This window comes from Drosophila teissieri, chromosome 2R (assembly GCF_016746235.2).
Source record: "Drosophila teissieri strain GT53w chromosome 2R, Prin_Dtei_1.1, whole genome shotgun sequence".
Taxonomy (NCBI): Eukaryota; Metazoa; Arthropoda; class Insecta; order Diptera; family Drosophilidae; genus Drosophila; species Drosophila teissieri.
This window is the reverse complement of record NC_053030.1, coordinates 11,954,263-11,978,503: the sequence shown is the minus strand read 5'-3', so window position 1 is coordinate 11,978,503 and position 24,241 is coordinate 11,954,263. Positions and strand designations below refer to the sequence as shown.

General features: G+C 45.6%; 4 protein-coding genes across 7 annotated transcripts in view; 3 read left to right on the top strand and 1 right to left on the bottom strand.

Moving 5' to 3' along the window:
- LOC122614876 (hemicentin-1) overlaps positions 1-24,241 on the top strand; it is a 126,476-nt gene that overhangs the window by 32,497 nt on the left and 69,738 nt on the right. Inside the window, exon 2 of the mRNA XM_043789587.1 lies at positions 206-376. Within this exon, the coding sequence (XP_043645522.1) occupies positions 319-376 (58 nt within the window). The 5' untranslated portion in view covers positions 206-318. The remainder of the gene's footprint in view (positions 1-205; positions 377-24,241) is intronic.
- Positions 7,994-9,973, bottom strand: LOC122614878 (axoneme-associated protein mst101(1)). The gene has a single exon (XM_043789589.1). The coding sequence runs from the start codon at positions 9,868-9,870 to the stop codon at positions 8,131-8,133; it is 1,740 nt and encodes a 579-aa protein (XP_043645524.1). The 5' UTR covers positions 9,871-9,973; the 3' UTR covers positions 7,994-8,130.
- Positions 11,483-14,157, top strand: LOC122614877 (axoneme-associated protein mst101(2)). The gene is made up of 2 exons (XM_043789588.1): positions 11,483-13,826; positions 13,876-14,157. The coding sequence occupies exon 1, from the start codon at positions 11,592-11,594 to the stop codon at positions 13,773-13,775; it is 2,184 nt and encodes a 727-aa protein (XP_043645523.1). The 5' UTR covers positions 11,483-11,591; the 3' UTR covers positions 13,776-13,826; positions 13,876-14,157.
- LOC122614875 lies at positions 14,352-18,256 on the top strand. Of its 4 annotated transcripts, none has more exons than XM_043789585.1 (2): positions 14,352-15,537; positions 15,613-18,256. In XM_043789585.1, the coding sequence occupies exons 1-2, from the start codon at positions 14,437-14,439 to the stop codon at positions 18,016-18,018; spliced, it is 3,507 nt and encodes a 1,168-aa protein (XP_043645520.1). In that variant the 5' UTR covers positions 14,352-14,436; the 3' UTR covers positions 18,019-18,256. The 4 variants fall into 4 exon arrangements, with proteins under 4 accessions (XP_043645520.1, XP_043645518.1, XP_043645519.1 ...); XM_043789583.1 differs by having other exon boundaries at positions 14,352-15,888; positions 15,922-18,256; XM_043789584.1 differs by having other exon boundaries at positions 14,352-15,891; positions 15,925-18,256.

The window sequence follows — 24,241 nt, the reverse complement described above, 5'->3', positions numbered from 1 at the left end:
CCGCCTGATGTCTCTATACGGCAGCGTTCTCCTCCATCCAGTTAATCCGCCTAACGTTATGCAACAAAGTTTTTGTGGAAAATTAATTAATTTCATGTGCAAACAGTTGTTAGATTTTTCCTTTTCACCTTCCTTACTACCTGCAACTGTTTAATTGGCTTAAAAACATTTTTGCTCCATTCTAATTAAATCTCCGTTTTTGCAGATTCCTCGACAAATAGTACACATGTGCCAACGCAAAAGCTGAGCGGTTTCGGACGGAATAAACGTCGAACAGGAAAATCCATACCAACGAATCCCTGGATAAGTGATGAAGTCATGAGACCGACATTCGATCGACGCCTCTGGATATTATTGTTCATTATTTCAGTACAATGTAAGTAGCCAACAGCCGAAAAAACTATGCCAAAATTCCCCCTCATCACATATGCTTTTTATGCCCCTGCCCAGTGAGCATGTGTGTGTGTGTTGGTGTATGTGTGTGTGGATGGCTGAGCAGGATGTGGAAATGAATGGGCCAAGTGGCCTCAGCAGGCCAAGGAGCTCATATATTGCCGGGGAAACAGAGAATGGACCACTTTGTATGCCGGCAACGTGTGAAAAATAGTTCACAGATAATCGCAGTCAGGCAGGTCACATTATTTATGCGCCAGCACACCAGCTCCGCCAGCTCCACCACATCCTCGTGCCCATCCTTGGGATCAGCATCCGCATCCCATCCCCTTATCAGCTTGATATTCTATGCCACATGCAGCAAACAAAGCCATTTCTTTTATTTGATGTGCGTTTTGGGTGCCCGAATTGGAGGAACGAAGCCGAAGAAAGCTGACCCTGGGCGTTTTCCAGTTCGTTTTTTTCCCCGGCATCATACAGGTCCAAAAACTGGACAGAAAACAGGTCCTGCATATCAATGACAATGGTCCGTAAGCAAGCGAAAATCATGCCCCCGTCTCCCTAATGCAATGAGTAATATGCCATTGTCAATGCCTATTAGGGACACGCGGCGTATGAGTAATATGCGACTTTGTGATTTATTCCCAGAGTGTCGCCTTCCATTTTTTCGCTAAACTGTGTTTTGTTTCCCTGTCGGAATCACCATTTTTGCCAAATGGGATATGTACAAGTAGTAATTAACATAGTTTACTTGTCTTGTGAAGCGGAAGTTTATACAAACAATTTTGAAACATTGACGGCGAATTTGATTACTATCAAATTAGCGACTGAATGCAAAACAATTAGTAAACTGGAGGTATTGAAATGGAAGTAATGCTCTGTGTTGCAGCATTTGGTTGCTTAAAAAAGAGGGCATGCATGTATTAGTTCACTCGTTCAAATGTTTTCCCATGTAATCAAATGTTTTCCATGTAATCAGCATTTGATTTCAGCTGCGACGTTTAGGACTCTAATCAAAACGAGTGGAAATCCCCAGCAAATCCCTACATCAAGCTGTCGCATTCGATACAAATTTTATTGAGTATTCCCAACCGCTCACAACTTCATTCGGCACGGGGTCACTTCAAGGTTGCAATCAGCACTGCAAACAGAGGGCAAAACCGAAAGCTGAAGTGGAAATTCAAGCACTCCCCCGCTGCAAGAGCCAAGAAAATGCCTGGCATTTTCCCGAACGTTCGTGCACACACACACACACACATACACACACACACACACAGCGAACGGAACGGAAACGGAAATGCGCGTTCAAGAATTTTAATCTGCATGCGCAATTTCGCGTGTGAGCTGTATGCCAAAAATGGCGCGCACATGTCGGCCAACTGGCGACTGTGGCAGCACCACCCCGCAATGAGCCACCCAAAAACCACCCGAAAACCACCCAGAAACCACCCAACCCACTGCATGCCCCACTGTGGTGCGCCTTGGAATTTCACGCGTTTATTTGCAAAGATTACGAAATGCGACCGGTTGCCGCTAAAGTTTTGTATGCGCTTCCTGCTGCCGGCGCTGCCTTTTCCTTCTCGTCTGGCTGTGTGCGTGGCTTTTGCTACCACGAGTTTTCCTGGATTTCCCCCTCGACCCGCCTCGCATCCTTTTGGCCATTTTTTGCCCTGTTTGCTTGGCCGTCCGTTTGTCCGCCCGTCCGTCCGCTTCGCTGACTTGTTATGCATGCAAAAGTCTGTGGCAAATACACAGACCCTGGGCTACAACAACAAGCCGGCAGATGGGAGTGACATGCAAAATATTTTTGCATAAAAATGTTTGCCCACTAACACGGATCGGTACGGAATGGAAAGGAGCGGAAAGGAGCAGAATGGAGCGGAGCGGAGTCCTTGCCGCATCCTGGCAGCTGCATCTTACCCCTGAGTCGGATGTGAGCCGTGGTGAGATGTTAAATTTTAAAGCATTTCAATTTCGCATTTTTGACACACGCAAGTTGAGCATGAAATTTAGCAAGATGTTCGTTATACTATACTCTACTCTACTCTACGCTATATGTGTGTATGCACTAGACTTCGCCTGTGGCATTTTACCTAGGATGGCGAAACGCTTTGATCGTCCTGCCCCCGAGGACTTAATGTCCGGCATTTTATCTCATGTATTTGAGCGTACTGCGTTTGCTACGTGCTGGCCATGCTAAAAGGACCCTCGACTCCTTTGGCCATGGCGAATGCGAGAATACGAGGCGACAGCGGCGATGGAGCATATTTCATATTTAATAAAGTGGGTCTCATATTATTATGGGGTCGGGTGTTGATGAAATCAGATGATGATCTGCCACATTCCGTGGATTATTGACCCGTTTCATGGGCACTTGTAGGTTATTAGTCCTGAACCACGCTGTTTTATCGTACTTTTTATTATAATATTAAATCTGCTGTTTTGGCACAGACTCAGCTGGCTCTTAAATGAATACTATGCGTGATGCTAGTTAAATCTCTTCAAACTTAATGCCATCATGAAATGTAAGCCGCTGGCCACTGAAACACCTTATTTAAGAGATTTACATCCAATAAATAAAATATAAAATATATAAATGATACAAAAATATAAAACTTTCAACTTTTTCTGGAATACTTAATTTGTTGTATCTTCTCATTCACTTAATTTCGAGCACCAGGCAGCCGTAACTTACTCACATCTTATCCCTTAAGACAGCTGCCATTGTTTTTCCGGAGCTGCTTTAATTCCTGGAGCTGCCGACTTTTCCGGAGCAGCGACTGAAAGCCATATTTTCTGGCCCACAAAAATCGATGGAGGAGCAGCTCTTGAGGCTCTCGAAACTGCGCCACTGATGATGTCGATGGGCGGCGGCGGTGGAGGGGCGGCTTGCCAAGTCGGCGACTTAGTTAGCCACTTTTCTTTCATGGAAAATGCGCCTTTTGTGCCCCAAGTGGCGCCCCCTCCCCGCCTCCACCGCCGCCACCTCCACCGACGACTTTTGTCTATTCGCTAACCAACTCCAGAGATGCCCCATCCTCGGATCCCCTGGCGATCCGATGGATAGAAAGAAAAATAGAGCTGGCTGACTGCAAGTTTATTTTAAAACTCGACTTTTGTACGCTCAAGCTCAAGTTTACATTTGTGGGGAATTACTTTTCGGTTATTTTTGTGGCCCAGTCATCGCCTGTTCTCCCCCGGCTCGTGAGTATCTCTTAGCTGATTGTCTTGTTGCTTGGGTGTCGATGCACAAACTGCAGCAATGGCCGCTTTTGGATGGCCTTGCGGTGGGCGGTGGGTGGTTGGTGGTGGGTGGTGGTCGGTGGTTGAGGGAGTTTATTATGTGAGCCAGTTGAAGTCGATGCTGCTGCTTGCGCAAAATGCAATTATTAAAAGTTTTTCAAGTTGCCCGCTCCTTATATATTTATTTTTCCTCCTTCCCCACCGCTTTCTGGCGTCCTCTCAAAATTATAGCCGGCGCCATTTTGCTGGCCATAGTTCTCGTCTTAACCTTCTGCGCTGTCATTTTTTTGCTGTTTAACATGGCATAGCAAATGTAGTCCATTGAAAAGTTTCGCGTAGAGTTCGCCGCCAAAGTTGTTCGTTAAAGACGTGAGTGAAGAGTGTGGCATGCAGCTCTTTAAGCCGTGTTTTGTTTCAGCCGGAAATGGGCACGGATCGCCGGAATGTGAGGCCAAAAATACCAGAGCAGCGGAAACACAGCCAACAATAAGAGCCGAGCCGCAAAGGCAGAAAACGCGAACTTCCGTTTAAAATTTCCTAACATTTCAAGCTCACCCTCTTCTCAACCCGGTGGGGCGGAAGGGTGGACCTGGATCCCACCCACCGAAAAAACAGCAGCGTGTGGTCAACACGTAACAGACGCTCCTGGGCTTCCTCTTCCTGTCCAGACCGACCGACCGACCGACCGAAATTGGCCGCACACTAAATTGCACACCTGAGAATTAATGCGCCGGCCACTCGAAAGGCGTTTTCCGAAGTCCGAAGTCCAAAGCCCAAAGCCCTAAACCGGTGGAAATGGCGGTGAAAATGGTCGAGGGAAAATGGGAAATGGGAGCAGCCGTAGCATTTGGACAACAAAAGGTGTGAAGGCCGAAAGCGTTGCAACCTGCAGTTGCAGACAAATGCAAAGTCAAATGCTTTTCGCAGACAGACGGGAAGCCCGTCTGAAGTTGTTGCAAGTTGTTGGCCAACGCCTGCGGGCCTGCTCTTCTTCTTTTGGCCAAAATCGGACAGTGGGCATGCAAAGTTTGAGTACCATTCCAGGTGAGCTGCAGGCGAAGTCTGCCATCGCACTCAACATTTGTTTGCAACAATGCAGCTTCAAATAAATACAGCTCTTTATGAAGTTCATTTACATATCACAGTTTTATTAAATAACTTTATTTTCAATAAAATATAAATACAAATTCAATAGCTTTAGCATTCTATTAATAAAGACTTAAAGCGATGAACACTCCGATCGGCAGAAGCAATGTGTGGCTCACTTTTCAGTGGACATATCTCACCGCCGTATCTCATTAAATGGAATATATATCAACATTTTTAAGCCCTGGATGTGTGCAGACTTTATTGACCAACTGTATAATGTACAATTCCCTCTGCCTTTCGACTTCTTTCATTTTCCGAGGCTCAGACAAAGTTGCCCTCCCATCCGACCAGCCATCCGACCTTTCCTTTGCTCGCCCTTTGCTGCTAAAAGCAAGTGAAAATAAATTAAGTGGAAGTAAGTCGTAACGAAGTGATACATAATTCTTTGTACTTTTTTCCTCTTTTTTTATTTTTTTTTTGGCTGGTCTTGGCTCCTCCATCCCCTCCATCCCCTCGATGCTCTTGGCGCTGAGTTTTCTTTGTGTGCTTTAACAATTGGGCGCCAGTTTTGCTGCACGGTGGAAAATCGAATGGCTTTAAGCTAGCCATTTCCCAAGGTCCACAACTTCGAGGATGTTAATTAGCAGCACTATTAGTTGTAGTGAAATTCCTGAATAGCGGCAGGTGCGGGAGGGGGAAAATTCAGTCGAGTTTCCACCCCGACACAAAGCGGTAACCTAATATACTGTAATTTGGCTGTAATGACCCAGTCGAGAAGCCCGAAGAGGTCTTCGCTTGGCGTCTAAATAGCCTAAATAACTTAATATCAACCTGAAACGCCGTGATTGAGAGGTGGCGCCCAACGAATATTGGGCTACCTTTTCCAGCTTATTGCTACTTAACTAAGCCAACGATATCATTTTATTACACGGCTCTTGGCCAGCACTGCCAACTTGGCAAGCCGGCGATTTCACTTTCCACGGGCCATGGCTTTAACAGGACAGCCTCTCACCTTTCAGGGTGGCGCATCCTCCTGCCCATCCTCCTCCCCTTCCCCCTCCCCCATCCATTCCGCGCGGAGGCCATTAACGTGTTTCGTTTCATTTAACTTTTACGCTCTGCTACCCCCCGGAGCTGCCGCTCAGCAGTCCTGGTATTTAGCACAGGACCTGGCTTTCTCCCTCTCCTCATCCCCATCCCAGCTTCCCTTCCGCCGAGTTTTTGTCCTGGGAAACGAAACTTTTACCTGCTGCACGTTTGACCCCACCAGGACCACCACCCCGTGGGCGCCGGTGGGCGGCAAGCGTTAGATGTGACCTTCGGCGCTGACAGGAGCCGTCATTAACCTTTCATGACGAGGGAACCGGAGCCGTTGCCGTAGCCGTAGCCAAAGCCGGAGCTCCAGCTCCGGCTCGAGAGCACCGAGAACAATCAAGCGGAACAGGTTGGTCCGCCGGAAGTTGACAGCAACGAAAACGGCAAAAATCGGTGGCAACAACAACCAAAGTGAAACCGAAACTTTGTCGAGTGTTTTTGAGACAATGTTGTCGTATGTCCCATGTTGTAGCACTGTTGTTGAACTTTGGCTGTTCGTTTTTTTGTTTTTTTTTTTTGTAGTTTATTTTTGTATTACAGGAATGTTTTATTTATTTTTTGATCAGTCAGTCGATTGATGTCTTGTTCGTCTGTTGTTTGTCGTTTGTCTTTTGTGTCTGTTGTCGTGTATGACGTCGAGTTCGTACAGAGCTAGTTGGATTAGATACATAGGACATGACGAGCGCAGTTTGTCGATTTGTTGCACGCTCTACGCGTTTGGTTGGGTGTTTTTTTTTTTTTTTTTTTTTTTTGGGTGGGTTTTCTTGCAACGAGGTAATTTAGTCGCTTTAATGCGTCTGGCGTTGTGACAGTTTCTCCCCCAGGATTGTGACCCAGTTTTCAGGGCACCGCACTTTTGTTTAACTAACCGCATGCCACGCCCACGCCCACGCCCACGTCACCTCAGTTGCATATAATTTGGCAACCGCAGCCCTTCTGGTTGTCTGCTTTGCATTTGGCATTTCGGTGGGTGAAATGTGTTTGGCAAACGAATTCGGGTTGTCGCAGATCACCAAATTGGGGGCACGAAAGAGTGCAGCAAGCCGCGCAAATAGGTGAACTTAAATATGCTGCATGTAAGCTCCAAGGTCGCCAATTGCAGATAAAGAAAAAGCGAAACTGCTTTTATGCAGGCTGCACTGAAAGTAAATTAAGGAAATAACTCACATATTATATTATTGAAAGAAAAGCTGCTGCAGACCCTATAAATAGAGAAGCATATTCTTAGAGTTCGCTTTCCCCATTTCACATTGGGTAAATGTGTTTTGCTGCCGCCAGCACAAAAGAAACTGCTGAATCTACTTATGCCTTATCCCTACTTAAATGCTCAGTGCAATGTCCTGGGAAAACCCAAGGCCGCACGGACTGCACTTAGCATCGCATTCGGATGCATTGCATTCCCAGCGGAAAATCGATAACCATTGCACAGGGAAACACGTGTGAAAGGACCTCCGCACCGAATGCCTTTCAGCCGGGCCAGGACAAAAGCTGTCGCTACATAATCATAATCGTAACCATGATGAAGCAGCGTCGGTGACGACAACTACGACAACTACGACAATGTCGACTGGCTGCCCTCGAGTGTTTTATCCTTGACAAATCCTTGTGCAACAATCAGCGGCAACAGCTACAGCTGCAGCTGCAGCTACCGCAACATCGGAAAAAAGAGCCTTGTGGAAATGTTACAAGAGCATCGCAAACGGGTGGCAGCCTCGTTGACAATGGCAAATGCGCAGCAAAACGGCTAAATGAGGCCGAGCCTGGTCGGAGCAGACTCGACTGAATGAGTAAACTCCACTCGTTAGGCTCCCACCTCCGCCCATCTTCCACCTCCGCCCACCTTCCATCTCCGGATGGTGGCCACAAATCGGGGCTTGAAGACGATCTCCCCGACCACCAGGGACCAGGAGCCTTGGCATGATGGATGACAATAAACAAGACAAGCGGGCACAATTGTTTGTCGGCCTCCTCGGCCTCCCTGGTCTTCTTGGCCCACTCCTCATCATCATTGTCCTTCAGCAAGCCTGTACTTAGCGGGTCTGTTGGCATTTCCTCGACCGAACAATGGTGGTTTATCCGGCCGATGATAAAGCCAGTCCTAAATAGCTTTAATGCTCTAGTGTTGAGAGTAACTTTAATCAGCCAACATCTAGAGTTAAGATACATATCCAGATTTATTAAGCAACGATATCATCATCAAGCGCTATCATATTGAATTTTATTACAGCTTAACTATATTAAAGATAGGGACTTCATCTCCCACGTCTCCGTAAGCTTTTCCTTCGGATGGCATTGGTTTACTATGGGTGCCTACTTGACTTTCTTTTCTTCGCATTTTGCCTCTTCAATCTTTTTCCTCAGCTCCTCACATCTTTTTCTGAATTTGGCTAGATCGCAGTCTTTCTTCCGTTCGGATTCTTCAGAATTTTTCTTTTTCTCGGCTTCACATGCCTTGTTCTTCTTGGCCTCCGCACATTTCTTCTGAAGCGCGGCTTCTTCGCTTTTCTTCTTTTTCTCCGCCTCTTGGGATTTCTTCTTCTTATCTGCCTCACACTTTTTCACAGCTGCATCGTTTACTCCGCTTTTCTTTTTAGCAGCTTCTTCACATTTCTTTTTAGCCTCGGCTTCCTCGCATTTCTTTTTAGCTTGGGCTTCCTCGCATTTCTTTTTAGCAGCCGCTTCCTCGCATTTCTTTTTAGCAGCCGCTTCTTCGCATTTCTTTTTAGCAGCCGCTTCCTCACATTTCTTTTTAGCAGCTGCCTCTTTACATTTGTTTTTGGCCGCTGATTCTCCGCATTTATTTTTCGGTGGTGCTTTCTGGCATTTCTTTTTGGCTGCTGCTTCTTCACATTTCTTTTTGGCTGCTGCTTCTTCGCACTTCTTTTTAGCAGCTGCTTCCTCACATTTCTTTTTAGCAGCCGCTTCTTCGCACTTCTTTTTAGCAGCCGCTTCTTCACATTTCTTTTTGGCCGCCGCCTCTTCGCATTTCTTTTTGGCAGCCGCTTCCTCACATTTCTTTTTAGCCTCCAGTTCCTCGCATTTCTTCTTAGCAGCTGCTTCCTTACATTTCTTATTGAGCGCCTCTTCCTCTTTCTTCTTACGCTCAGCTTTTTCACGCTGCTTCTTGCACTTGGTCTTTATTTCCTTGAGTAATTTCTTTAGGTGGGCCTTCTCCTTGGCCTTTTTCTTCTCGGCCTTGTTCTTTCCACCAAGATCGTCATCCTCACTTGGCTTAGTGCAGTCTAGCGGCTTTCCCTCTCTCTTTTCCCTCTCCTTTCTCTCAGCCTCCTCAGCCGCTATTTTTTCAGCGAACTTCTGCTGGTAGACAAGCTTCTCGGCGTGCACAGTACACGCCTTCTTTATGCCAGAAAGCATGCACTTTACAAGAGAATCTACGGACTTTTGATCACCCTGTGGCTTTGCCTTTCGCAACTCTTCGCAGAGCGCCTTGTACTGCTTGCGCTCGCAGTCTTTCTTCTCGGAAGCCAGCATGCAACTGTACTTCAGCTCGTCAACAGCTTCATCTAAGTTTTTTTCACATTTCGTTTCTGGAGGTGATTTAGACTCCTCCGCTTTTTTCTTTTGCTCGAGTAAGTGCTTCCTTTTCCTGGATATCCTTGAGCATTTCTTTTTGGGCTTTGCTTTTGGCAGGGGTTCCAGAGCGCAGTTCTCATCCTCCAGCTTTTTGCAATAGCACTCTTCATCGCACTCTTTGCTAAACGATCGTTGTTGCTTCAGGGCTATTTTAAGAGCACGGATCTTCAGTTGATACGGTCTGTAGATCCTGTGGTGGCTGTAGGATTTTCGGGGTTGTAATTGATTACTTTTCATTGCCGTGTTTCTTTCATAACTCATGCAATTAGTTATCATTCGATTTGTGGAGTCTAAGCCATCATATGCGTTGGGTTTGTGGTCGAGAACCCGTGGTTGTCCCAAGTAAACGGATACATAGTGCAAGTTAGTGTGGGACCTTAGGAAGAATCGGTTCCAAGTGGACTGCTTTAGCTGGTACACGAGAGATCGTGAGAGATGACGTCCCATAGACACCATGACTTAGAACGGAATCGCGGGAACTTTGAACATCCAATTTTGAATAGTAAGGCTTAGGAGTAAGACTAAAACTGAAAAGTGCAGGAGTTTACATATTTACCTGAGACTACTTGAGTCAGTTTAAAGAGAGATTTCTTCGGGGCATCCAATAGAGCCCTGCACTATCTTCATAGCAGTGTGTGGTAGCCCTTGGGGCCATTCAAGTGCCTTGGCCCAATTCTTGGCGAAAGTGGGCTGCGATCCTGTGAATCTGCGAGGATGTTGCCCACCTGCCTGCTGGCGGACATAATAAAGCAATTAAAGTTTTACACTCCGCAGACCCATTTCACATTTGGCGCCCGCTGCTCGCCCACATCAACAATGAAATGCGCCGTTCCCACCGCGCACATGTGCGCAATTAAAATGTAAACGTGTCAAACACATGGCAGACTGCTCGGGCAGAGCTTTCGTTTAAAAATTAACAGCCGACACTGCTGAACAAGTTGCAGAAATTAATGACAACATAAAGGAATTTAAATACGCAATGAGCTCGCTGGGTGGCTGGTGGCTGGTTGGCCCATTGGCTGGGCTGAGTGGGTGGGTGGCACTCGTAATTGCGGTGCAAGTTCGTAATGCCGCCGTATGTGTGCCTGTGCGCGCTTGTGTGTGCGTGTGGCAGAAAGTTAAAGCACACTTATGTGCGACAGTGCTGCCAAGGTAGGCCAACTCGAACTCACCTGTCTGCTGTTGTCTGCTTGGCGGCGCATGAAGTGAAAATTAATTTCTAAATGCGGGAAATTAACAAATTACAAACAACGCAATGGGGGGCGGGCTGGGGGCTGGGGCAACGCAGTGGGTTGGCAGGTGGCGGAAGTAGACATGCCATAATTCACCGCGCACACACACACACACACTTGGAGGCCTCTTCTGTATAGACTGCAAAGTTCGCCGAGCAACTTCCTTATGGAGGTAGCGAAGGGGGAGGGAGGTGGAGCTCCTGCAAGGTGTTGAAGCACAGGTGAGGCACATTGTCTTGCTCTTCGCCTGGGGCCGATCCCCACACCTCCGACCAACCACCCCGCATACTTCTGGCCGCACTTCAACTCACAAACACTGACAGTTGACAGGTTTGCTAATTTGAAGCAGTACCCCGAAAATGAAGTTAGCGTCTGTCAGCGTCTTCCTCGGTGTGATAACGCCGTTTCCAACCCCACACACCCCGCCCACTCCACCGGAAATGCCCACCCCCCAGCGCCTGCAACCCCTTCGCATTCACACCTTCGGTTGCCACAGACGCGCTGCGGTCGCGCTTTTAACATTTAATTAAGTTGTGCTCGATTTTATGTTCGACAAAAGTGTTTGTCTGCCGTTGGCCCTCGATGGGATGTGTGTGTAACTATGTCGTGGTTGTGGCTCCTCTGCGTTGTTGTCATTTCTGAGGTTTGAGCAAAGATTGCAAAATTGTTGACGCCAGCAAGGAGTGCGTTTCAAATGTGCCCTTGCTGGAATACCGCTTAGGAACCGGAATACGATCGTAACTTGATATTGCTTTATTTAGAATATAGTTAGAACCCAATATGTTTTAAGAACCCAGTATTCCACTTTCGACAAAATTCATTTCGTTTCCCTTTTCGAACGTAGGGCCCACAAGTTGGATCTAAATTCGTTTTTTAAAAACACGACAATCTAAATTTCTTGTTTTTAAATTTAGTTTCGTGGGGGCCTAGGCACGGGTTTTACCAATGAGCTCCAGATTCGCCGGCTGCCTGCTCTCGCGGATGTCCGCTCCTCAGCTCCGCGGATCCATGGGCATGGCAATCAAGTGGCAGCTGCGCTGCTACTGTGATCCACCTCTCATGGCCGGCGATGCCTACAAGTCTGTGAAGGAGCAAAAGGCACTCGCCATGAAGAAGAAGCAGGCGGCCGACAAGAAGGAGGCGGCCAAGAAGGATGCCGAACGCGTTAAGTACAAGTTGAGGCAGTGCATCGAGGTCAAGTCGAAGGCGCTGAGGGCGAAAATAAAGTGCATGTCGCCGGAGGAGCAGAAGGCCATGGGGGAGATGATGGACTGCGTGATGACGGGCGTCAAGAGAGTCTGTCTGAAGGCCGTGATGCAGAAGTACTGCAGGGAGCATGAACTCAAGCTTCGCTACGAGCGGCTTATAAAGGCCAAGAAGATCGAGAAGTTAATGAAGGCATGTCCGGCCAAGAAGAAGGCAGACTCGGCGGAAGAGTGCAAGGAGCCCGGAGGGGAGGAGGCCATATGTAAGGAATCAGAAACGCTTAGGAAATGCATAGCAGACACCACCAAGCTCTTAGAAGCCGAGTTGGAGAGAGAGAGTCAGAAGGAGAAAGACAAATGTAAGGATAAATCGGAAGAGGATAAGGGCGACGCCAAGCCTAAGAAGGCGGAAAGTAAGAAATCCGCGAAGAAAGCAACAGATGGGTCTACAAAGAAGGGTAAAGTTGAAACAAAGAAGGTGCAGGGTAAAGATGAAACAAAGAAGGGTAAAGATGATACAAAGAAGGGTAAAGATGAAACAAAGATGGATAAAGATGATACAAAGAAGGGTAAAGGTGATACAAAGAAGGTGGACGTTAAAGAGAAATCCCCAAAACTTAAGAATGAAACAAATAAGGACAAATCCAAAGATCCTGCCAAAAAAACCAAAGCTACTGATAAGCCCAAAAAGGTTTCTAAAGATAAACCTACAAAGGACGAAAATAAAGAAACCAAGGAGCAGGAGTGCCCAAAGAAGACAAAGGAGAAACCGAAATGTCCCAAAGGAGACGCAAAAAAATCCCCATACGAGCAGAAGATGGAAGAGTGCATATGTGAAGAATGGAAGGATATATGCAAAGCCCAGGAGAAGAAAAAGACTGATGTGGCGTCCATAGAAGACTGTCTTAATGCGGAAATCAAGAAGAGGTGCCGCAAGATGGTGATCAAGATGATGTGTGCCGACGCCTTTGGAGAGCTGAAAAAGAAGAATAAGTGCAAGGCAGAAAAAGAATGTGGAGAAAGCTGCGTTCAAAAGAAGTGGAACGAGGCTTGTCCCACCATTCAAGATCTCGCCGAGAAGAATGACGTAGATTTCAGCGAAGCCGCTGCAGAAGTGAAGAAAATGATCGAGAAGGCCTGCAAAGAGGAAGAACAAAGTAAGGAGTGTCAGATTAAGGAAATACAAGAAAATATCGAAAAGTGTGCAATGAAGAAGAAATGCGCAGAAGCAAGACAGAAAAGCAAGTGCAATGAAATAGAGAGAAAGAAAAAGCGAGAAGAGGAGGAGAAAATTAAGAAATGTGAGGCGGAAGCAAAAAAGAAAATAATAGAAGTTCTAGGGAAAACACAAGAAGATATTAAGAAGACCGACTGTGAACTTAAAAAGGAGTGCGGAAAGAAAGAGTGCAAAAGAGAATCCGATGAGGAAATCAGAAGAAAGTGCATAAAGAAAGCGTATAAAAAGGTATGCGAGGTGCGGAAAAAACGCAAAGAACTGAGGCAAAGGGAGCAGATGTTAAAGAACAGGACCGAAGAAGACAATTGCGAAGATGAGCAGCAGAAGAAATGCAGAGAACAAGAAGAGAAGAATAAATGCGAAGAGGAGGAGAACAAGATAAAATGCGAAGACAAAGAGATAGAAGAGAAATGCGAAAAGGAACTCCAAAAGATAAAATGCGCCGAAGAAGCCGAAAAGAAGAAATGCAAGAAACTAAAAAAGAAACTGAAAACGCTAAAGAAACAAGAAAAAGAACTAAACTGTAAACTAAAAGAGCTGAAGAATAAGGAAGAACAAATGAAGAAAGCCGAAGAGGAAGAACGAAGGAAGAAATGCGAGGAAGATAAGGTATTGAAAGAGTGTGACGAATTCGATAAGAAAGAGAAAGCTGCCGAAGCAGAGGAAAAAAAGAAGAAGCCCAAATAAACTAACCAAATATCCCTAAAAATATTCTTAAAGGAGGAACAGGAGGAATAGGTGTACCATGTATACCTATAAATTAAAACTATTATCATTCACTTTTCAGACAGGTGGACAACTGCGCTTTTGAGAACCCCAGATTATCATTGCTTGCCCAGGGAAAGGCTTAAAGGACCACGGCGGTCGTCAAGGCCGCTTGTCCTTCAGTTGATGCAGCGGATTTCCTACGCCAGGATTCATTTGCCTAGTTATATGATTCCAGACTTTCAGAACGGGTAATCGACTGTAGCAACTGGGCTATCGTCCTTGCCACCGTCACCGTGGTCTTGGTCAATTCGAACGACAACAATGGAAAGTTATGGAAGTTGTGAAAAGCGTGTGGTACATATGATCCCCCGTGCCCCGTTGCCTTTCTAGTGGACGCCCGACCATCAGCATCATTGTCCACATGGCCTTCGTTAGACTGGGCGATTCGCTTAAAAATCCATCAAATTTTTCGCAATGACAGTTGTCATGAATTTTATTTCACTTTGCTTAGTTTTATAATAAAATCCCCCGTGACTGCCCCCACGTAAACTTGGCCTTAGTTTTTTTTATCAACCATCCAAAATTCACTGGCGATCGCAGCACTCAGAAGGACTCTTCCGCAGCAACCGTGGTCCTTGCAATGTTTCGCAGGTTTATAAACTTGCCGCTAAAACGACTGTGGGTCTGTCATCAGCCCAGTCCATTCATCCAACCCTGGCCACTGGTCCACAGCAATGGATCTCCATTTAGTCAGCAGCCAACGCCTAGCTTTTTCCAGGACGATCATCGGATGTCCTACGACATTCTCACCAACGATCTCAGCCATACGGGCTCTTCATCATCGATAAGACAGGTTCCCCAGAAGGTCCGCATTGTGGGCGAAGTTCACAGCCTCAAAGTCGGTGGACACAGACAGCCTGGTAACTGCCTTTTCATCAGTCAGAAAGGACGCCTCTACCACAAGGAATCGGGCAGGAGCAGAAGGGAATCCCGCCCAGACGTCTGTGAACGAGCTCGGCATTTTAGGGAAAGATCCAATAGCAAAGTCAGCCATCGCCTAAGGGAACTGATGAACGAGGGAGTTGACGGATTAGACAAGGGAGTTGAAAAGAACAAAAAGACTGTCCGTATGAAGAGGTCTCCCGAGGAAAAATACTCCACGAGTCCCTCTTACACATCATATTATGATGACCAGAAGGAATACCTCGACTTTCAGGAACCCAAACGTACATTCAGGAATTTCGTTACCACGCTCATGGCAAAGGGTAGAAAAGTGAGGCAACAATTGCAGGAGGGAAAGGATGCCGATCTTCTGAGGTATCACTCGGGAAACAAGGATCTAATGCAGCATTATCACTATAAATCTAAAAGGAAAATTATGCAAAGACAACTCAAGGCAAAGCCGCGTGCTTCAAAAGCCAAATATAAAGACGATTCGATAGATTGGACTGTCCTCGAAGACTCATTAAATCCACAGAGGCAAGATGTGAATTCGTTGGGTAAGGAAGTATTTGTTCCGTTAAAAACAAAATCCAGAAGTGCTGAAAGGACAAAAGACAAAGAAATATCTTCCCAGGATAAAACAGTACTCCCACATTCATGGGAAGTAATAAAGGCACGTGAGGAGAAGCTCATAAGAAAAGCCAAGAAGGAAACTATGGGTCGCTTTCCATCTCTAAGAGAAACTTCAGCGTTTACAACCAAGCCCGGGGAACTGAAAAACTCCATTGACCAACAAAGTGTGAGTCAAACTAATAAGAAATATATGTGCGATAAATGCAATGAACCGCAGGTGCCTTTATCTTCTGCAGCACAGAAATTGGATTTTAAGAGGGTCAACAAAAATATCATGGAATCAGGCTCCCACGATTCCGGAGGTCAGAAAAACGAGTCAGGACTTAAAGTGATCGAGCCGGGGAGTCAAAAACCTATGGGCTTCCATGACATTTGTAAGAACAGAATTCAAAAACAATCGGATAATAGTTCAGAAAAGAAAGAATGTAAAACTGGTACGAAACCCAATACTACGAAATCTATTTTAATAACACCTTGTCCACGTTCGGATATTGCAAACTTGGATAACCCATCACGATCATGTCAAAACGACCACGAAAATTCATGGAGCTCACCAAACAAGGATTTCCACAAAAAATGCATAGATTCTAAGAAAGAAAACGACGTCTCAAAGATTTTTGTCATGTTAGATGATAAGGACAAGCTGAAATTTCGAGTAGCAGAGCTAATGGCTAGGTGTATGTTCCTGGTGGAGAAAAGAACGCAACAGGATTCGGAAGGTAGTTCAATGTGCAATGGTCATGTGGAGGATAAGGACAATGTTAATCAATTAGTTGCTAATTTCTGGAGGCATTACACGCAGTGTTGTGAGAAAACGGATGTTTCATCATCAATGTTGGGAAACACGGGAAAAGGCATATTAGACAAAGTAGATATTATTATTAAGGAGTGCACTCACATAAAGGAGGTGATCGAAGGGCTGTCTCTGAAGAACCAATGTATTAAAGAAGGCCTTAGCCAAAGCATTGAAGAAGAATTCTACAAAACGAAGGCTAAGCTAGAAAAAATGAGTGCAAATGAGAAACTTGAACCAAAATCTAAAAAACCCGTTCCCAAACGAAGCAGCGCCATTGAGTCTCTAAAGCAAAAATGTCAAGAAAGAAAGAATGTTTTTAAAGACTTACTAAAAAAGATGTCTCTAGAGTGCAAAACGTCTGATAAATACGAGCAAGACCTTCTGTTAAAAATGAAACTTGTAATAGAAGAATTGCAAAAAAAGTTAGCAGAAGACAAGCAAAGCAGTAAGAGTAATGAAAAGAATCCATTATCTGAAAATAAATTATCAGAAGAAGAATTAAAAACTAAATGTGCTGAAGAAGAACTGAAGAAAAAGTGTGCAATTAAAGAATTAAAAAGAAAATGTGCTGAAGAAGAACTGAAGAAAAGGTGTGCCATTGAAGAATTAAAGGAGAAGTGTGCTGAAGAGAAGCTAAGAGAGATGTGTGCAATAGAGGATCTAAAAGAAAAATGCGCAGAAGAAGAATTGAAGGAAAAATGTGCAGAAGAAGAATTAAGGAAGAAATGCGCTGAAGAAGAATTAAAGAAGAAATGCGCAAAAGAAGAATTAAAGAAGAAGTGCGCTGAAGAAGAGTTAAGAAACAAATGTGCAGAAAGTGAACATAAGGAAAAGAGCGCAGATTTAAAAGAAAAAAGTGTATTAGAAGAATTTAGGGATCTTTGTGCAAAAGAAGAATTCAAGCAAAAGTGCGCGAAAGAAGATTTTAGGGTCAAATGTTCGGAAGAAAAACTGAAAGAGGGATGTGCGTTGCACGAGAAGCAAAGGCAATACGAAGAATTCTCCCTAAGAAAGAGATGTGCTGAATTCGCCCTAAAGAAGAAGTGTGAAAATAATAATAAGGGAGACAAGTTTATAGATCTATTGGGACCCCCGAAGAAATGTTCGGATGATGATTCTAAAAAGAAAAGTGCCGATGAAAAGTCCAAGGAGAAGTTGAACGAAAATGATCACAATCTCAGCATATTAGGAAAACTGAAAAAGAAGGTTGGACTTACTGGAAAGGGTAATGCAAATATGAATAAGTTTACATCGACAAAAGCCCATAAATGGTATGAGTCCTTTGGCAGACGGAAAATATCCGTAGAAGGGGACATTCCAAGCTGGCAGGAAACGAATAAAGTAAGGAAGTGGCTTTTTAAACAAAGTGAACGGGGACTTGTAAAGAAGTTCTGGGACAAGGAGTACAAGGCGAAGCGAAGCAAGGAACTTCAACGGAGAAAAAACTCAGAGCTCGAAAGGTTAGGCTTAGGAATCTTCGTGAGATCTGTCCTTTCAAGACCCAGGAGAAGGCCACTTCGAGGATTGGAAGACAACCACTGTATGGATTACAGGGAGCGGTTTTTCAATCCTCGTCAGTGGCCTTTATTTTCCGTGCTTGCCCCTCTGAACTACCAAACTTTGCGACGGAGTCCTCTGCTGGAGACCAACTTCTTCATTCGCCAATTGCTTCCCGACCTGAAACCACTGGCCATCAATGATTACCTGGGTGTGTACTGGCTCCATCGCATAGCTTCTTCTAGCCCTTTCGGTAAGCGGGGTTACAAAAGGGACGATCCCTGCAGGGGTTCGTCCACTTTGTATCCCTTTGCTGAAACTAGTAGAATGAGTTCCAAAGATGAGCGCCAGTAAAAGAATAATCAGAAAAAACGAAAGTGCGGAGAGATCTAGATGAGGTGCTACACTGTGATGACGCCAACTTACAAATACAATTAATAAATAAACTGTAAATAAACAACAATATAACACTCGATTTGAATGAAACAAAATTAAAGCAAAACTACTTGATAAGAGAGGTTCACAAGACCCAGAAATGCAAATTTTATAGCCGTTTTCTAATATTACTTCATGAATAAATATATGGAGTGCACACATATGGCGTCTATTTGTCTAGGAGTATCGCTTGGGCCGAGTGGCCAAAGCAAACAAAATGGACAGCTCACCATATTGATTGCTGTGTTGTTTTATTGATGAAATAATGAATTTGCCACCGCACAGAGCCACCAGCAACCAGTCACCAGCCACCAGTCCCCAGCCCCCAGACATCAGATAATATGCTCAATGTCTGTCATGGACATGGTTATGAATTTTGCCGACATGATAGCGAAACTTATCGGGCATCGAAGCAAACCAGCTTGAGGTGATGGCCTTGTGTTTGATCAGGGACATGGATGGGCAGGACGACGGGACGACAGGACGTCGTTTATTTGGTTTTCATTTCGTATTGATTCGCAGTTAGTCCTGGCCAAAGCAAATTTGCAGACGCCTGTGACCCATCATCAACAGCCATCCGTTTAAATTATTAACGTATGAGTAATTTTTATGACATATAAACAAAAGTCTGTGCCGGGGGCACGGCTCACAGGATCCCTGTGTGCTCCGGTTTCTGCAATATGTCATGTGTCGTCTCTCGCCTTTCCATTTCCCATTTCCCAGACGACCAGACCGAGTCCCATGCGAAGCTATTGGGGAGTGGTTTTTGTGTGCGACAAATGAGATGTGTGTAATTAAGTTCGGGTTGTTCGGGTTGCTCACAAAACAGACTCTTAGTTGCCCAGGGAATTCGGGCCGCAAATTGAACTGATAATCTGAATCCTTTAATGTCCTACCTCATAGAATTTGTAGCCACAAACAATGCCTCGTTATTCGAACTTTAATTAACACTTTTTGGCGTTTTTCTGTTCTCTTTCTAGGTAAGTGCCCGCCTGCCTTTGCGTAAGTCCAAGAACCAAACTCAATCACTAATCATGGCAAAGAGCCGCCCACAGCCGCAAAACTTTCGGTCAAAGCCGGTGCCTTTAATTTGAAAACTTTGGCATATCCAAAAATAAAATATATATGTATGTATGTATGTATGTATATAGATGGCCGAGAAAAGTCCACACGAAACCAGGGACCAAACAATTCGAACACTGCATTCCACGCAATGGACGGGCTAAAAATCAAAGCATACTTTCCGGCGTGCCCGACGCAACCGCTAGACTCCGTCCGGCAAAACCATTTCAGTCCGCATAGTTTAAACCAACTTTTTTGTTTGAAAGCGTAGAGAAGAACAAAAAAAATGCCGAAAAATTATAAAAAGGCTGGACTCACTATTACATTAAAACAGAAAAATAATTGCGAAAATTTTTCTCCAACTTTTTCAACTTTCTTTGCGTTTAGCCCGCTCTTTTTTTGTTTTTAGCGCGCCAGTTGGTGTTTTTTTTTGGTTTACGAATGGCAGGCAACACGCAAATTTCTGTTGCCATTTGCCACGCCTCAATGGCGAACTTTAAAACGCGCTGACGACGCTCATTACAACTAATAATGTTAATAATCATTAAAGAGAGGAATTTGAAAATATTTTGGGGTTGCCAGCCGCCGGGCACGTGGGCCCCAAGATTCTCTTTTTCTGGCACTCAAATTGCAAAAATTAAAATACTTTTCCAAACTAATTAAAATTGTGTTGCATACTTTGGGGCGAGCAGCAGCAGCAGCAGCACCCGAAGTAGAAGCAGCAGTCAGTCGTCCCTTTTTCCAGTTTCCCAAGCCTTTTCCCTTGACACAAGAAAATTAGCCAGGCCCAAGAGCTGGGCTTCGATGTTCGACTTGAGCATCGATTATTGTGGCTGGTTTAATGGCCCCCCAGCCGGAGTTGAAAACTTTTGCCATTTTTCTTCCCTCTGTTTCCCTTGGGGATGATCGGGCAGCTCAATTGCAGCTTTCCGGGTCTTCAAATATCAACACGGCCGGCGCCCTTAAAGATGCAGAAATTAAATTCCGTTCGGGAAACCCAATTACAAGTCGCTGTACGCTGACAACGGGTTTTCACATCACTTGGCTGGCTCAAAAGCTACAGCACTCTGCCGCTCGGCGATGTCTCCTGCGGATTATGTGGGATTCGTAGGCCCGCCAGGCTGTCACACTCGCAGGATGCATTAAATTTTATGTACGCAGGGCCACAGGGATGGAGAAGGGGGGATGGAGGATGGGGGATGAGGAGACGTAGCTGCCAGAGCTGCTGGCAAACATCAAACGCGTTAAGCAACTCGAAAGCTCAGCCGAGTGCATGAAATGCGTTGCTTGCCCCTCGCTAGAACGCCATTCAACACGCCACGGCTTTTGCAGCCAAAGCAAATCAAAAGGAAATAATGGCGCACTGGCATGAAACGAGGGGTATCGGGAATCGGAGGAGATGACAGCTACACTGGAAAGGCATTACACAGATTTTGGGAAAAGTGCCCAAAAAATATATGGCTTCCTTTAGAAAGCACACAAAACCAAGTTATATATTCAGCGTTACTTGTGTGCAAAACAAGCTAGAAATCGTAAGTAGTTTCTATAATTACTTGAAATGAGTGAAATATCAAGGCAAGGTTATTCTCTCAGTGCACCACCCCCATGGCCGCCCAAACACTCGGTGGGTAAATGGCGCGCACGAAGTGCTCACATGCACCTGCCAGAATGCATTCGCTGCGTATTCCCCGGCGGATGGGGCTAGGAATGGGGGAAGGAGCCGCTGCTCCTGGATGGATCCTGCCGCCTGAATGCTGATGCTGATGCCGATGCCGATGCTGGCAATTAATTAGGATTATGTGTGTCGTCTGAGCAGCGCCTAAAAGCATGCAACACATGTGAGGCGCTCGTTACGGCGCAGTGTGCGTCCTGCTCCGCGGAGTCCTGAGTCCTGACTCCTACTCCCGAGTTCGGTATCCGGAATCTGGGAGACCTTGTGCCCGTAACCGTAATGGAGCTGCAGCAGCTTGACTTCCGATGCGTGACATCTACATCCACATCCAGCGGCTGGCTAAATAGTTTGATTAAGCAAATTTATGGCAGCGCGCTTTGGGGCGCACTTAATGGGCGGCTGAAAGGAGCAAACAGAAACCAATCAATCATCTCAATCGCAGCTTGCACATTTTTAATGATGATGACGTCAACTGCTCATTAAAAGCCTTCCACTTGGTTGGCTTTTCTTTGCCCGGCCCATCCTTCAGCATTTCGCAGTGTCTCTGACCGCTTCTTTTGGCCATCCTAACGACTTTTTAAGTATTTACACACAATTTGGCCCGACCAACTTTTATCGCAAAGTCTGGGCAAACATTTCTATGTTTCCCAGCTCACTTTTCTTTTAAGTTTACGCTTCATTATCTTGCAGTTGTCTGCTCTGCGGCGAAGTGCAAGTGGCAGGACATCAGCTTGAGATTTTGATTACCCCCTTCACATGTCCTGCGGCCCGTTGCACTCATTTCACTTGGAATGATAAGCCTCCTTCCAACTGCCCGACTGTCCCGAAAATTTCCATGTCTCGGGCTCGGTATCTCGTCCTGCAGCGCCTCAAGGCGTGTCACCTGCAACCTGGCTGGCATTTCCCACTTTTCCGACAAGTTTCTGCATTTGACTCGAGTTCGCCTGCAGCGCGCTGTAGAGTTTGTGTTTGCCTTGGTCAGGTTGCACCTTTTCTAGTTTTTTCGCTTTGGGGAGACACGCCTTGAATGGATCCCCTTAATGTCTTGTTTTCGGACATCGCATCACACTTGAGTTCTCCAGTCTGATTGCTTACTTCGCAGCTTTTGGCGCTGCTGAAGAGGGCTGAAGAGGAAAACCCCGGAAAATGGCACGTGCATGTCTATGCAAACAGCGCAGGATTTTTGCAGGAATGAAGAACTAGCTTTGGTCAAATCGACACTCGTCTGCTGTCCTTGTGTACATCCTTGCTGAGACCTTTCGCCTCGCTGCGACATCAAAGTGAAAGTCACGCATTTACTTCTGTTTGCCACTTTGTCTGGCATTTTTTCTTTTTTTTTGCGCCACCACTTGCATTCGGCACAAACTGCAAAGCCGGGAAAGTCTGGCTCCACGACTTTTACCCATTTTCGTCGTCTGGACCGCTGTCTGCCTCATTATGTTGTGCTCAAGCCCCAGTCATCGACGTCGTCGTCATCGCCATCGCTTGTCGTGTTCATCCTGGCAATATTTTTATGTAAACAAGCCAAATAGAGAGCGCCAGACGAAATTGGCAAATCATCGGATAGACAGCAACACGAGGCCAGACGGCGGCTGATGTCCTAACGAAGCGAGAGTCCTGGCATCCTCCCTTTGGCTTTGAGCAATTATGATTAGTTCTCCGGCACCCTCGCCTTGCAGTACACTCAGGGAAATAGTCCAGTAAATGTCACTTTATTAACAAAGCTGGCTATGTTTTGGAAGGCAATTCAAAGTAGTATACCACATTTAAGGGGAACTCACTGTAAATAAATGTAAAGCAGATAGGTATTTTGTAATGATGAACAGAAGCTATTCCAGACAAGGTACGTTATTTTTGCGAGTGTGCTATAGAAACAGCATCATTGTTGTCTGGCAATTGATCGAATTTCGCTGTGGCCCCGACCTTGATGGTTATTTGTGGGCTAAGGAAGCGGATGAGGATTTATGGTGGCTTTGCAGCGCTGCTCTTCCGGCTTCCAAGATCCCATTTTGCATAAAACAGCCATTAAATTTCGTTAGCTGCCTGGCAGTCGTAAAGTGTGCGCTTTGTGTATTTCACTCGGAGCTGGCAACGCCTTGGGTAAACACTCGATCGCAGGACTCGAATGCTGCGAGTCCTTGCTGGCATTCCGGCGGTGGCACTGGCACTGGCAATGGCACTAGTGTCTCGGCTTTTGCTGCTCCGTTTGTTTATTTACGCACATGCGAAGGAGCGACTTATTTCATATTCATAGAAAAATTGCAAACACATGTGCTGGGCTGAAGGTCCTGGCAGGATACTACATACACATACACATACGTGCATAGATGGCGAAAGGGAGACGGGAGTAAATCAGCAGCTAAGTAAGTAAAATGCTTCATAAATTGCTTCAAGTGGCTCAGCTGGCTGCTGGCTGCTGGCAACTTTCGAGGCGTAATGTCCTGAGCCAAGGATCCAGGACCCTGCCATATAGCTCAATCCACTTCCTATATGGGAATATCCCTGTGCCGGCTTCCGCTTTAAAGCATATCATCAAGCATAAATCCAAATCAGAGCACAAATACAAGAGCACAAATGAGAATCAGACGCATCATGCTGAATCCTTGCCATTACACATCCCTGCCTCGCCCGAAAGTCTGTGGCAAATGCAGGAAAGCGTAAAATTTACGCACCAGACTCCAGGAGCTCGCAAAATATTTGAACTGAAATGTTTTTGATTTTCAGTGCCCGACGACCCCGCCCCCGCCCTGCCCGGATATATATTTCGGCAATATTTTCCCTCACGCCAGACCCTTCTCATCTCATCTCGTCCCGCCGCCGCCCGGGGACATAACTCAAACAATTGCGACAGATTTCCGAAAGGATTCCAGTCCCAGTCCTGGAAGCTGGGCATTTTCTTTATTGTGTATGAATACTCGCACACACATTTTGCTGGCAGTTAATAAGCGGAACGTGTTGATAATTTTTGCCCGGGTCCTCGATTTGGTTGCTTGTTCGGGCTTAATTGCTTGTAACATTTAATGGAAAATTAATAAGTTGAGAAATGTGCAAAGGAAGTTAGAACAATTTAATTTGAGGTCACTCCAAAATGGGTCAGTGATTTTTCGGTCGAGCGAAAAGTACACTTTATTGAATTAATTTCGTTTCGGACAAACCGACCAACTGGGATAGAGATAATAAATTGAATATAAAAGGTCTTGTCCTGACAAAGGCTGGCATTTATGGAGAATTTATTGTTTTGACTATTGCGAGCCAGGCACTTCCACTTGAGCGCCAAAAAAGATGACAAGGCAAACGTCACTAAACTTGACCACAGGCATGCCCCTAATTGCCACCCACTTGCACCCCGACTTAATTATCATTTGGGGATGGGATGGGGTGGGGTTTTGGGGTGGGAGTGGTGCTGCT